General features: G+C 39.3%; 1 protein-coding gene across 1 annotated transcript in view; it reads right to left on the bottom strand.

Annotated features, from left to right (window-relative positions):
• Positions 1–8356: 8356 nt before the first annotated feature.
• ltc4s (leukotriene C4 synthase) overlaps positions 8357–15029 on the bottom strand; it is a 9520-nt gene continuing 2847 nt past the window's right edge. Inside the window, exons 3-5 of the mRNA XM_061726155.1 lie at positions 9611–9681; positions 8672–8753; positions 8357–8593 (exon numbers count right to left, since the gene is read on the bottom strand). Coding sequence (XP_061582139.1) covers positions 8461–8593; positions 8672–8753; positions 9611–9681 — 286 coding nt within the window. The 3' untranslated portion in view covers positions 8357–8460. The remainder of the gene's footprint in view (positions 8594–8671; positions 8754–9610; positions 9682–15029) is intronic.

A 15029-nucleotide genomic window follows, 5' to 3' on the forward strand; every position in this document is an offset into this window, starting at 1 on the left:
GGCGGGGCTCCGCGGCGCCGCCTTCACGGGCCCTCGGAACTCTCACGACTCGTTGTTTTGGTTTGTTTTTAATTAGGCCAGCTTGTTCCCAGGCCGGGGAAAGCGGTCACTTATGGCACCTTTCCACTAGTACTAAAATTCCATGACATAGTAGAGCAGAACACAGTTTTATTTGCCTTTAAAGGTGTTTTAGCTGCGAGGTTTGGATGAAAAGATTGTTTCTTTGACATTTCATTGTACAAGGAGGAATAAAGATATTCGTAAAAGTGACGTTATATTTCCATCTCCGATATTTCCAGGTGAAAACTCAGCATTTTTAACTTTGATAACTTGAGAAACTTTTATATTTATTTTATTTTAACAAAAACCAACATAACATGAAGCACCAATAAACAAAACAGTTAAAAACAAAAACAAAACAACGAAAAACCAACATGCTTAAACATGCTAAATAACATTGAAACTGACCAAAACAATGAACACAAACACACATCAGACATAATTACAACATAAAACATACAGTATATCAGTAAACTTAACAACCTAAAAAGTAATAATAAGAAAACCAAAAACAAACTATACCTCAAATTCAGCTTTTCATTTTGTTTTTCTTTTCTTTTTAAGTTAAATGCCAACCTTCCACTTCAATAAACCTTTCCCACCTTATAACCAAATATCATATAACCTTCCAAAACAAAGTGAGGTTTAATAAGCATCCTAAAATGATTAATATTCAAAGAATCTGCATTGACAGCTTTAAAAATAAATCTGTTTCCCAACAAAATAATTAAATTACTAACATAATTGCTTGTCTCTGTACAACAATCATGTTCTGTTGATTCGGATTCCATTAAACAAAAACGACACTCAAAAATACCCCAATAACTTGAAAAACTTACAGGCAAAAACATTTAGGATTTTTAATTTATTAAAGTTGAACATTTTTAAGATTGATTTTATACACCTGAATTTTGCAGAAGAAGCTCCCATCTTTCCTCGGCCTGGGAACAAGCTGGGGTCGGATTTTTGATTCATTAAAGTTGAAAATTTATAAGCGAATCCCCTGAAAGTAAAGCTGGATAAACATGCAGATTTAGAGGGGAATTTTTGCGATTTTTTTGATTTTATACACCTGAATTTTGCAGGAGAAGCCCCTGGAGGCCCAGGGGGTCGTGGGAAGGGGCCTCATCTGTCTAATGGGACTTTTCCACTAGTACCCACTCGGCTCAGCTCGACTCGCCTCCACTCGGTTTGGCGCTTTCCCACTAAGGGGTCTAACGTGCCGAGTAGATACTTTTTCTGTAACTTAGTTGAGCCGAGCTTGAGATGAGTAGAGCCGAGTAGGTGCTAGTAGGTACTGAATGAATGAATGAATGAATGAATGAATGAATGAATGAATGAATGAATGAATGAATGAATGAATGAATGAATGAATGAATTGTCTTTATTTCGGTCTTGTACAAGTTATTTTACAAAACAAATTGAAAAAAGTAAAATAAACATTGCTTTTGCCGAAAAGGTGTAGGCTGAAGCCGTAGCTTCTACCCTTTTTCTCTTGTGATCAGTTTAAATCTGAAACATTAGCATTAATCTGTGGAAACAAACAATGCATAAAGAAGACAAAAATAAATAAGACAAAATATAAAATTGACGTTTCACATTCTAGAATGTTTTTGATAATATACTTTATAGTTATAGTGTTTTATATTTATTTACAATATTTTCTTTAAAATTTTCTAAACTTGTTGATAGAACTGCACATTTTAAGGTCTTGTCACAACTATTCCATATTTCTCTTACCTTAATTGATGTACATCTCTTTTTAATATTGGTTCTTGCTGTCGTCATCCCAAACATGAGTTTCCCCCTTAGGTCATAGCGCGTTTCTTTTATTTGGAACAAGTCCTGAATGCAGTTTGGAAGCAGTTTCTACTGGGCTTTAACTGGACTGTTTGGGTTTTGACGCTGTACTTTCTCACGGCACTTGAAGGCAGCACCATGTCAAACTGGCGCAGGCGCAGAGGCGCTCCTTTTGTCTGTTATGGTAATGATGCTGGAGAGTTGTGAGTCTGTTACACAACTGACCCCGGGCCCCGCGCTGAGGGGGCTTTCCTCAAACGCCGAGCAGCAGGTTTTCTCCGTGTTTACGACCAGAAACGTCTTTATATATATATATATATATATATATATATATATATATATATATATATATATATATATATATATATATAAAACTTATCCAGGAAGCTCTGCTCATATGGAGGTAGATTTGTTTCTTAATTATTCAATAAAAAAAAACCTTTTTCAATCAAAGAAAAAAGTTTTTGAATGCAAAAAAAAAATATTTGAGGCTCAAAAAAATGCATTTGAACACTGTTTTTCTTTGTAAATGTTTTATTTGATAGAAGTTAAGTTTTTTTAGTTTGAAGCAACTTTTTTGATTGAAGTAGTGTTGTTTTGTGTTTGGGCCATATTATGGGTAGGACATTTGTGTCTTTATCATTTAATCAAAAAAAATATTTTCAATTATAAAAAATCACTTCAATAAAAAAAACCTTTTTCAATCAAATAAAAAAGTGTTTGAATGCAAAAAATGTTTGAGACCCAAAAAATTGCATTCAAACACTTTTTCTTCGATTGAAAAAAATGTTTTTGATTGAAGTGAAAACATTTTTTTATTGAAAATATATTTTTTGATTGAAGCTATCTTTTTTTGATTGAATAATTAAGAAACAAATCTACCTCCATATACTGAGACATGGGGGTCGTATCCTGGAAGTGGGACACGTTAGTGACAACGTTCCAACACGGCTGAAATGGTGGATTTGAAAACCTGACCCGGAGACCGGAAATTGGGTGGTCAGCAGAGGGACTGCAGGTTCTCCTGGGTCTGGACCCCCGGATCCCCGGACCATGAAGTCCTCCGTGGACCAGAGTCTCCCGGAGACTCGCGTGAGGACGGCTGAACCGGGTCATGTGAGAGGAAACGACCCGGAGAGCAAACGACAGCTGAAGAAACACCGGAGGTTCAGGCGGACGGACGCTCGTCTTATCGCCGTCTCCTGGACCCGGGTTGGGGGGGGGCAGGAGTTTGTCTTGGCGGCGGCGGCGGTCTGGACCAGGTCCAGGGGGGGGATAAGGCCGGAGACGTGGTGGGACCCGAGGAGACGGATAAACAAAATCAGAAATGGGCCGTCAGAGCGGAAGAAGAGCTGGGAGGAATCCTGCTGATGTCTGTCCCTGGTGGCATTATGTTAACTGTTGCCGAAATGTTCCTTGAACATTAATGAAACATCACTGGAATATTGCTGAAATGTTCCTGGAACATTCCTTGAACATTAATGAAACATCACTGGAATATTGCTGAAATGTTCCTGGAACATTAATAAAACATCACTGGAATGTTGAGGAAACATTGCTGAAATGTTCCTGGAACTTTGCCGAACCATCACAGAAATGTTCCAGGAACATCGCTGAATTGTTCCTGGACCATTGCTGAAATGTTCCTGGAACATTGATGAAACATCACTGGAATATTGCTGAAATGTTCCAGGAACATTAATAAAACATCACTGGAATGTTGAGGAAACATTGCTGAAATGTTCCTGGAACTTTGCCGAACCATCACTGAAATGTTCCAGGAACATTGCTGAATTGTTCCTGGACCATTTCTGAAATGTTCCTGGAACATTGATGAAACATCACTGGAATATTGCTGAAATGTTCCTGGAACATTAATGAAACATCACTGGAATGTTGAGGAAACATTGCTGAAATGTTTCTGGATCATTGCTGAAATGTTCCTAGAACATTGATGAAACATCACTGGAATATTGCTGAAATGTTCCAGGAACATTGCTGAAATGTTCCTGGAACATTAATGAAACATCACTGGAATGTTGAGGAAACATTGCTGAAATGTTCCAGGAACATTGCTGAAATGTTCCTGGAACATTGATGAAACATCACTGGAATATTGCTGAAATGTTCCTGGAACATTAATGAAACATCACTGGAATGTTGATTGCTGAAATGTTTCTGGACCATTGCTGAAATGTTCCTAGAACATTGATGAAACATCACTGGAATGTTGAGGAAACATTGCTGAAATGTTCCAGGAACATTGCTGAAATGTTCCTGGAACATTGATGAAACATCACTGGAATGTTGAGGAAACATTGCTGAAATGTTCCAGGAACATTGCTGAAATGTTCCTGGAACATTGATGAAACATCACTGGAATATTGCTGAAATGTTCCTGGAACATTAATGAAACATCACTGGAATGTTGAGGAAACATTGCTGAAATGTTTCTGGACCATTGCTGAAATGTTCCTAGAACATTGATGAAACATCACTGGAATATTGCTGAAATGTTCCTGGAACATTAATGAAACATCACTGGAATGTTGAGGAAACATTGCTGAAATGTTTCTGGACCATTGCTGAAATGTTCCTAGAACATTGATGAAACATCACTGGAATGTTGAGGAAACATTGCTGAAATGTTCCAGGAACATTGCTGAAATGTTCCTGGAACATTGATGAAACATCACTGGAATGTTGAGGAAACATTGCTGAAATGTTCCAGGAACATTGCTGAAATGTTCCAGGAACATTGCTGAAATGTTCCTGGAACTTTGCCGAACCATCACTGAAATGTTCCAGGAACATTGCTGAATTGTTCCTGGACCATTTCTGAAATGTTCCTGGAACATTGATGAAACATCACTGGAATATTGCTGAAATGTTCCTGGAACATTAATGAAACATCACTGGAATGTTGAGGAAACATTGCTGAAATGTTTCTGGATCATTGCTGAAATGTTCCTAGAACATTGATGAAACATCACTGGAATATTGCTGAAATGTTCCAGGAACATTGCTGAAATGTTCCTGGAACATTAATGAAACATCACTGGAATGTTGAGGAAACATTGCTGAAATGTTCCAGGAACATTGCTGAAATGTTCCTGGAACATTGATGAAACATCACTGGAATATTGCTGAAATGTTCCTGGAACATTAATGAAACATCACTGGAATGTTGAGGAAACATTGCTGAAATGTTTCTGGACCATTGCTGAAATGTTCCTAGAACATTGATGAAACATCACTGGAATGTTGAGGAAACATTGCTGAAATGTTCCAGGAACATTGCTGAAATGTTCCTGGAACATTGATGAAACATCACTGGAATGTTGAGGAAACATTGCTGAAATGTTCCAGGAACATTGCTGAAATGTTCCAGGAACATTGCTGAAATGTTCCTGGAACATTGATGAAACATCACTGGAATATTGCTGAAATGTTCCTGGAACATTAATGAAACATCACTGGAATGTTGAGGAAACATTGCTGAAATGTTTCTGGACCATTGCTGAAATGTTCCTAGAACATTGATGAAACATCACTGGAATATTGCTGAAATGTTCCTGGAACATTAATGAAACATCACTGGAATGTTGAGGAAACATTGCTGAAATGTTTCTGGACCATTGCTGAAATGTTCCTAGAACATTGATGAAACATCACTGGAATGTTGAGGAAACATTGCTGAAATGTTCCAGGAACATTGCTGAAATGTTCCTGGAACATTGATGAAACATCACTGGAATGTTGAGGAAACATTGCTGAAATGTTCCAGGAACATTGCTGAAATGTTCCAGGAACATTGCTGAAATGTTCCTGGAACATTGATGAAACATCACTGGAATATTGCTGAAATGTTCCTGGAACATTAATGAAACATCACTGGAATGTTGAGGAAACATTGCTGAAATGTTTCTGGACCATTGCTGAAATGTTCCTAGAACATTGATGAAACATCACTGGAATATTGCTGAAATGTTCCTGGAACATTAATGAAACATCACTGGAATGTTGAGGAAACATTGCTGAAATGTTCCTGGAACTTTGCCGAACCATCACAGAAATGTTCCAGGAACATCGCTGAATTGTTCCTGGACCATTGCTGAAATGTTCCTGGAACATTGATGAAACATCACTGGAATATTGCTGAAATGTTCCAGGAACATTAATGAAACATCACTGGAATGTTGAGGAAACATTGCTGAAATGTTCCTGGACCATTGCTGATATGTTCCTGGAACATTAATATAACATCACTGGAATGTTGAAGAAACATTGCTGAAATGTTCCTGGAACATTGCTGAAATGTTCCTGGAACATTAATATAACATCACTGGAATGTTGAGGAAACATTGCTGAAATGTTCCTGGAACATTGCTGAAACATTGATGAACCATCACTGGAATATTGCTGAAATGTTCCAGGAACATTGCTGAAATGTTCCTGGACCATTGCTGATATGTTCCTGGAACATTAATAAAACATCACTGGAATGTTAAGGAAACATTGCTGAAATATTCCTGGACCATTGCTGAAATATTCCTGGAACATTAATAAAACATCACTGGAATGTTGAGGAAACATTGCTGAAATGTTCCTGGAACTTTGCCGAACCATCACTGAAATGTTCCAGGAACATTGCTGAATTGTTCCTGGACCATTTCTGAAATGTTCCTGGAACATTGATGAAACATCACTGGAATATTGCTGAAATGTTCCTGGAACATTAATGAAACATCACTGGAATGTTGAGGAAACATTGCTAAAATGTTTCTGGACCATTGCTGAAATGTTCCTAGAACATTGATGAAACATCACTGGAATATTGCTGAAATGTTCCAGGAACATTGCTGAAATGTTCCTGGAACATTGATGAAACATCACTGGAATATTGCTGAAATGTTCCTGGAACATTAATGAAACATCACTGGAATGTTGAGGAAACATTGCTGAAATGTTCCAGGAACATTGCTGAAATGTTCCTGGAACATTGATGAAACATCACTGGAATATTGCTGAAATGTTCCTGGAACATTAATGAAACATCACTGGAATGTTGAGGAAACATTGCTGAAATGTTTCTGGACCATTGCTGAAATGTTCCTAGAACATTGATGAAACATCACTGGAATGTTGAGGAAACATTGCTGAAATGTTCCAGGAACATTGCTGAAATGTTCCTGGAACATTGATGAAACATCACTGGAATGTTGAGGAAACATTGCTGAAATGTTCCAGGAACATTGCTGAAATGTTCCAGGAACATTGCTGAAATGTTCCTGGAACATTGATGAAACATCACTGGAATATTGCTGAAATGTTCCTGGAACATTAATGAAACATCACTGGAATGTTGAGGAAACATTGCTGAAATGTTTCTGGACCATTGCTGAAATGTTCCTAGAACATTGATGAAACATCACTGGAATATTGCTGAAATGTTCCTGGAACATTAATGAAACATCACTGGAATGTTGAGGAAACATTGCTGAAATGTTCCAGGAACATTGCTGAAATGTTCCTGGAACATTGATGAAACATCACTGGAATATTGAGGAAACATTGCTGAAATGTTCCAGGAACATTAATGAAACATCACTGGAATGTTGAGGAAACATTGCTGAAATGTTCCTGGACCATTAATAAAACATCACTGGAATGTTGAGGAAACATTGCTGAAATGTTCCTGGACCATTAATAAAACATCACTGGAATGTTGAGGAAACATTGCTGAAATGTTCCTCGACCATTAATAAAACATCACTGGAATGTTGAGGAAACATTGCTGAAATGTTCCTGGAACATTGATGAAACATCACTGGAATATTGCTGAAATGTTCCCGGTCCCAAACACAGCAGCAGATCCACACTAGTCCAGGTTCTGGAGGGACCCGCCACTCCGGGTCCATAAACCTGCGTGACCCACCCGGGCCTGGAACCAGAGCTGCACGTACGCAGCTATTTTTAGATCATCAAGTTCATCTGCAGAAATGTGTTTAGGGGGGGAGGGGGCGGGGCCAGGGCGTGGGGGCGGGGCCAGGGGGCGGGGCCTCCAGCTGCATCAGAACCAGCAGCTGCTGCCGGATGGAAACAACAACAACAACAACAACAAATGCTGCCGGAGAGACGGAGCTAAAAATACCCGGGTCCACATTCCAGGCTGGACCAGGCCCAGGTCCAGGTCTGGACCAGGTCCAGGCCTGGAGACCCGCCCCCTGGGGGGGTCAGAGGAGACCTGCAGCCTCCTGAACCTGTTCGCTGAGCTGCAGGTTCAGAGCTCAGCGGTTCAGTTTCTGTTTCTGATGTTCAGCTGCAGGAAAGTTGGTGTTTGGCGCCGCCTGCTGGTGGAAGCTGGTACAACCTCCAGGGGGTTTTATTACGAGACTAAATAACTAAAAAATAAACACTAAGATTCATGGAAGAAGACAAATCCAAGGCACTCTTCTGAGTGGGGAACACTCAACACAAACACAACAACACGGTCGGCTGTGATCAGTTTTATTATTGATTAGCAGACTTGAGCTCAGGGCTGCTCTCCTCTCCTCTTCTTGTTGTTGTTCTTCTTCTTCTTCTTGAGTCGTCCCCGGATCAGAGCAGGTGCAGCACGACCTCCTGCAGGTCCAGGCCCAGGTAGACCCGGCAGAACGCCATCAGGACGCCGACGGCGGAGAACCCGATCAGAACCCACAGAACCCGGGAGCTGAAGTAGAGAGGAGCCAGACTGGAAGAGACGAGACGGGACTCGGGTCTGGTTCGGATCTGGTTCTGATCTGGATCTGGCTCTGGTTCTGCAGCTTACCGTCCCTGCGGAGACTCGGAGTAGCCCCAGAAGTACTGCAGGCGTCCGTACAGGTAGAGCAGGCCGCAGACGGAGGACAGGCCTGCAACACAGACACGGATCAGGGTCACCGCTGGGGGGGGGCAACTGTGGACCGGTACCAGGGGCGTCAATTGGGTATGGCCAGTACTCGCGTTGTAAAAAAAAATCAGGGGGGATGGTGGATTTATAATAAAATAATAATAATAAAAAAGTAAATAATATAATATATTACAAATAATAGCACTGACCAAAACACCTGCAGAAATACTGCAGGAATGACATAGCAGCAGTTAAATGCAGCCTTCTGTAAGCTTTAAATATCCACTGGGCTTACATCAAATACATCAAAACACAACAATAAAAAACACTTTTCTGAACTTATCAATATGATTCTGTCCTTCACAGGATAAGTAAAATGGATCACTGCAAAAACTCAAAATCTTAACAAGAATATATGTCTTATTTCTAGTTAAAATGTCTCATTTTAGTAAAAAAATCCCATTACACTTAAAACAAGACTCATCACTGGAAAAAACAACAATTTTCACTTGTTTCAAGTAGATTTTCACTTAAAATAAGTAGAAAAATCTGCCAGTGGAACAAGATTTTTTTGCTTGTGATGAGAAGATAAATCTTGTCCCACTGGCAGATTTTTCTACTTATTTCATTGACTGAATTGATCAACACGTTGTTAAAGTGTAGTGTTCATAGTTGGCAGGATGTGAGCGAGACTGCATTTGAAAAAGTTCAAATTTTCTTGACCACACAGATAAGCTACATAGCAGACTTCTGTGATGAGTATACTGGGCATGTTGATTGATACTGTAGTTACGTTCTGTGACTCGTAACCTTGCCAAACCTTATCTTTGACTGAATTGACTGAATTGACGCCACTGACCGGTTCACCTGTGGACTCACCTGGACTGAAGAAGACCCCGGATGTCCACAGCAGCGTGATGAAGATGGGGAAGTACTCTGAACAGTTTGCTCTGCACACAGAGGACAGATGAGTTAGGAGGTTCAGGGACGCCCCGGTGACCCCCAGGGGCCCAAACCCAGGGACCCCCGGTTGAAACCAGTTCCAGAAAGTTCCCGGTAGTCCGCTTTCAGGTTGGTGGTTAATTCATAGGAAGGAATATGATTGGTTGTTAATGGCATGAGGCTCCACCCGTTGAGCATCGCCGCGGTTACGACACTGCTGGAGCTCTTAATTATTAAAACCAGTTTGTTTTTTTCTTCCATATTTGTGAATTGAAGAAATTAAGTGTTTTTTATACCTCCCTCTGTGAAAAAAATGTAAAAGATGAATCTTTTTACAGGACTTGAAGGCCTCCTTGTCTTTATTAGATTTTCACAAAGTATACAACAATAGAGAAACCCCATTTGGCAGTAGAATGTAAAAACACACAGCCAAAAACAAGACAAGGGCAGGGACATTATAAATAAAAGAAACACATTAGCAAAATGAAAACAAGCTTGTAACAGAAATCATAATAACAATAACAAACTAGATACGGTAGTTAAAAATAAATAAATAAATAAACACAAAATATCAGGCATAATTAAAATGTAAGTATTTAAATAAAGTGTAAATTATCTCCACGATGCCTCTTCAGGTCACCTCACAGTATAGTCATGTTCACAAGGCCTCATCAATATCACAATTTTTAAGAAAAGCTAAGAACTTTCCCCAAATGTCATCAAACTCAAAGGGCTTTTTCTTAACACAGTAGGTGAGTTTTTCTAGAGCCAGGCATGATGTTAGATGTCTCAGCCAGAGACCTAAAGTTGGACCATTAACATTTTTCCAGTACTGGGCTATTGAACGTCTAGCTTGTAGTAAGCATAGGTCAACCATTTTTTTTTTCTTTACTGGATAAAGGGCAGTTGTCCGGGTAAACACTTAAAACACACAATTTAGAGTTTAGAGGAAGCGGGGCGGAAATAATTTGAGAGATATATTGCGTCACCGTCCTCCAAAAAGTTTGGATTTCTTTACATTCCCATAGACAGTGATATAAAGTACCTTGATAATCACTGCATTTATAGCAGAGGTCAGGGATATTAGGATTAAATCTATTTAATTTTACAGGAGTAATGTATAATCTCATTATTCAGTTGTACTGTATTAAGCGCAGTCGAGTATTAATGGTCTGAGATTGCGCCTTCGAGCATATGATGCCCCATTTATCTAATGAGATTTCCTCATTTAAATCTTGTATCCAGTCCTGTCTTTTCCCTTCTGTGTTGTCTTTATGGTTTTCCAGCAAGATTTTATATAGCTGGGAGACCAGTCCCCTATGGAAACAGTTTTGTTCGGAAAATGTTTCCAGTTTAGATGGTGGAGGTTGTTTTAGCGACTGCTTAAGTCTAGTCAGGATGAAACTTCTAAGTTGTAGATACTTAAAGACGTGTTTGTTAGGTATATCAAACTTCATTTTTAGATCATCAAATGTCATCAGAATGTTGTTTTTATATAAGTCTAGAAGTTTAGTTATCCCCTTATTTAGCCAACCTTTAAATCCTTTATCTTTCTTGCCCGGGACGAAGTGTTCGTTGCCCCACACTGGAGATAAACATGACAGCACAGGGAGATCATCCAGATATTTATGTACCTCATACCAGACCGCGATAGTATTTCTCACAAAAGGATTGTTTGTTTTTTTTAATAGGGTTTTAAGTGGGGCCGAGTACAGAAAGGTATTTAGCGTCAAGCCTTAAACTGTGCAGCCCAATAATACCAATGGATGTTAGGCAGTTGTAGTCCACCCCTATCATAGGGTAGATACAAGAGGGATAGCCTAAGTCTCAGTTTTCTATTATTCCAAATAAAATTTGAAAACAGCTTTCTAATTTTTGGGAAAAATACAAGAGGTGGTGACAGTGGAATTGATTGAAAAAGATATAGCAATTTAGGCACGACGGTCATTTTGATTACACTCACCCTGCCCATTAAAGAGAGAGGCAGTGTCGACCATCTTGCCATATCTTGTTGATTGAGCTAATAGAGCTTATCTTAGGAGTTACTTTAATGCCCAAATATCTAAAGCCGTCTACAGCATTCACAAAAGGGTGCGGTACCACAGGGGTTTTTCTATCCCTCTCGCTTAGAAACATAATTGAAGATTTCTCTTTGTTCACCTTAAACCCAGAGACGTTACCAAATTCAGTCATCAGCTCCAAAAGGGAAGGTATTGATTTTCTCAGATCAGAAAGAAACACAATAGCATCATCAGCAAATAATGCAATACAGTGTTCTAAGACACCTGTGGTAATACCATGTATTCTAGGATGAGTCCTTACTGTCATGACCAGAGGCTCCATTGCTATTACAAAAAGAAGAGGATAGAGCGGAAAGCCCTGTCTTGTACCGTGTGACAGTTTAAATGGTTGAGAGACTACATTATTCGTGTTAATTTCCACAGCCAAATTAATAAAAAGGATGTCAATCCATCTACAAAAGCATTTCCCAAATCCCATACGTTTAAGTAGCTCCGAGAGATATGGCCATTCGACTCTATCGAACACCTTTTCGGCGTCAAGGGATGTAATAGCAGAATCAGAGGACTCTTTAATTTTAAGCACTGTCCTCACATTATGGAATCCCTGGCGGTTCTTGACAAAGCCATTTTGATCTGGGTGAATAATGGATGGCAGACCTTCCTCTAGTGCAGGGGTCGGCAACCCAAAATGTTGAAAGAGCCATATTGGACCAAAAACACAAAAAAACAAATATGTCTGGAGCCGCAAAAAATGAAAAGTCTTGTATAAGCCTTAGAATGAAGGCAAATGGCGAAAGGCGAAATGTCGAGAAAAAAGTCGAAATGTTGAGGAAAAAAGTCGAAATGTCGAGAAAAAAATCGAAATGTCGAGAAAAAAGTTGAAATGTCGAGATTAATGTTGAAGTACAATCTCGAGAAAAAAGTCGAAATGTTGAGAAAAAAGTCTAAATGTCGAGAGAAAAGTCTAAATGTCGAGGAAATAGTCAAAATGTTGATAGAAAAAAGTCGAAATGTCACGAAAAAAGTCGAAATGTCGAGATCAATGTTGAAGTACAATCTCGAGAAAAAAGTCGAAATGGGGAGAAAAAACACGAAATGTCGAGAAAAAAGTCGAAATGTCGAGATTAAAAAAGGGAAAAGGAAGAAAAAAAGAGAAAAAAAGGAAAAAAAGAAGAAAAAAGGATCAAACATTTTTGAAAAAGCTCCAGGGAGCCACAAGGGCGGCGCTAAAGAGCTGCATGCGGCTCTAGAGCCGCGGGTTGCCGACCCCTGCTCTAGTCTCATTGCTAGAGCTTTTGCAATAATTTTCGCGTAAGAGTTCATGAGCGAGATTGGTCTATAAGATCTACATTCCATCTGCGATTTATCAGGTTTCAGAATGAGGGTAATTAAAGCACTTTGAAGCGAAGGAGGAAGGTGTCCCCGTTCAAAGGCTTCTTGATACATATCTAGTAGAGGGGATAATAGTTTGTCTTTAAACAATTTATAAATATCTATCGGTAACCCATCGGGCCCTGGTGCTTTTCCACTCTTCATATTATAAATGGCATTGGAAATGTCAGTAGAATCCAATTCTTTGTCTAGCAGGTTTTTTGTTTCCTCTGAAATAGAGGGAATTTCTATTTTGTCTTAAAAGGTATTTCGTTTTGCAGAATCAGCCGGGTATTCTGATTGATAGAGCTTTTTATAGTAAGTTACAAAAGTATGATTAATTTTCAGTGGATATGTAGTAATTACTTCTATTTCATCTCTAATTGCATTAATAGCTTTTTCTGTGTCAAGCTTCTTGATTTGCCAGGCAAGCAATCTGCTACTCTTTTCTCCTTGGTCAAAGTCTGTTTAAGTCTCAGTAAACTGTCTTCTGCTTTTTGTGTGGAGAGCTCTTCATATTCGGCTTTAAGAGCCAGTAGTTTTTGTTTTGCTTGCGTTGAGTTATCAAGACTTGCCGCTCTCTCCATCGCCCTAATTTCTGAGTCCAGTTCGTTCATCTTCTGTTTAAATTTATTGTGTTTGCCAGTGAAGCTTATCATTTGGCCTCGTATACGCTTTAAATGCCTCTCATCTGATGGCTGCAGAAGTCTGAACTGTATTAGTATAAAATAAGTAATTAGTATCAAAATAAAAATCTATCTGCTCACCTACAAACCGGATAAACTCAGAATTTCGCAGCCTTCTAGGATGCAGGCGCCATCTCCTGGTTGTTTTTGGCAATTGGGTATCCGTGTAAAGCATTGAGGCGGGGGAATGATCTGACAAGACGGTGCCATCATACTGGCAACTAGAAATTTTTGGTAATAGGGATCTAGAAATTAAGAAGTAGTCTATACGAGAGTGGGATTTAAGTGATGAAGGGACACATGAAAATTCTCTTTTAGTCGGGTTTTGAATTCTCCAAGGATCACAGAGACTTAATTCACCCATAAACTGTTGTAGCCTCTTTCTGGTGCGAGAGTGGGAGGTATCCACTCCCGAGGATCGATCTAGATTCAGGTCTAGAGTGCAGCTAAAATCTCCTGCTATCAGAACGGTACCTGAAAAAGAGGTAACCAACAGAAACAATCTTTCAAAAAATGAAGGATTATCATCGTTAGGGCCATACACATTAATCAAATTAATATTTTCACTCAAGAGAGCACCCTGTACCACCAAGTATCTACCAGCTGCATCCGAGATGATATTATGTACTTGAAATGGGACCGATTTGTGATTGACATCATCTTAAGTAAACTCTAGGTGGGAGTGTATAACTAGTTGTCAGCCAAGTAGCATAACCATAGATCTGTTGCCTTGTAGTGAAAGATACCTTGAGAGCCCGTGAAAACATAGAATACACTGTGAGTGATATGTGAACATGTATATATAAAAAAAAACCAACATAATCAAAATCTGCCAGAAACCCTTCCCCTTAGCTGTTAACCGAACAGAACAGCTGCTTTTAACCCCAACCCCCAAACATATGAGAATAGCCATGAACACAAACAGATCCATTGCTGAACTGAACTAAGCTCTTCATGTACTTCAACTAAATACAGTTCAATACACATACGAAGTTTGAGAATCCTGGCAATAAACCGGCATTTTCATAGATGACATGGGTCTTACTTACATTAGTGGACCTTTTCCAAAAATAGGATCGCAGCTGCAAGACGACCAAACATAACCTTCCACAGTATCCCGATTCACAAGGCTAACACTATCTAACTTACATCATGACATGTAAGAAATCAAAGAGTCATTACAGGTGCCATGTCATGACTATGAATGTCACGTCTATGTAATGCATAGTGTTAGCCTTGTGACTGCCTTTACGTGTGTTGGTGTGCGCGCTTCTATGT

Source organism: Cololabis saira, chromosome 7 (assembly GCF_033807715.1).
Source record: "Cololabis saira isolate AMF1-May2022 chromosome 7, fColSai1.1, whole genome shotgun sequence".
Taxonomy (NCBI): domain Eukaryota; kingdom Metazoa; phylum Chordata; class Actinopteri; order Beloniformes; family Belonidae; genus Cololabis; species Cololabis saira.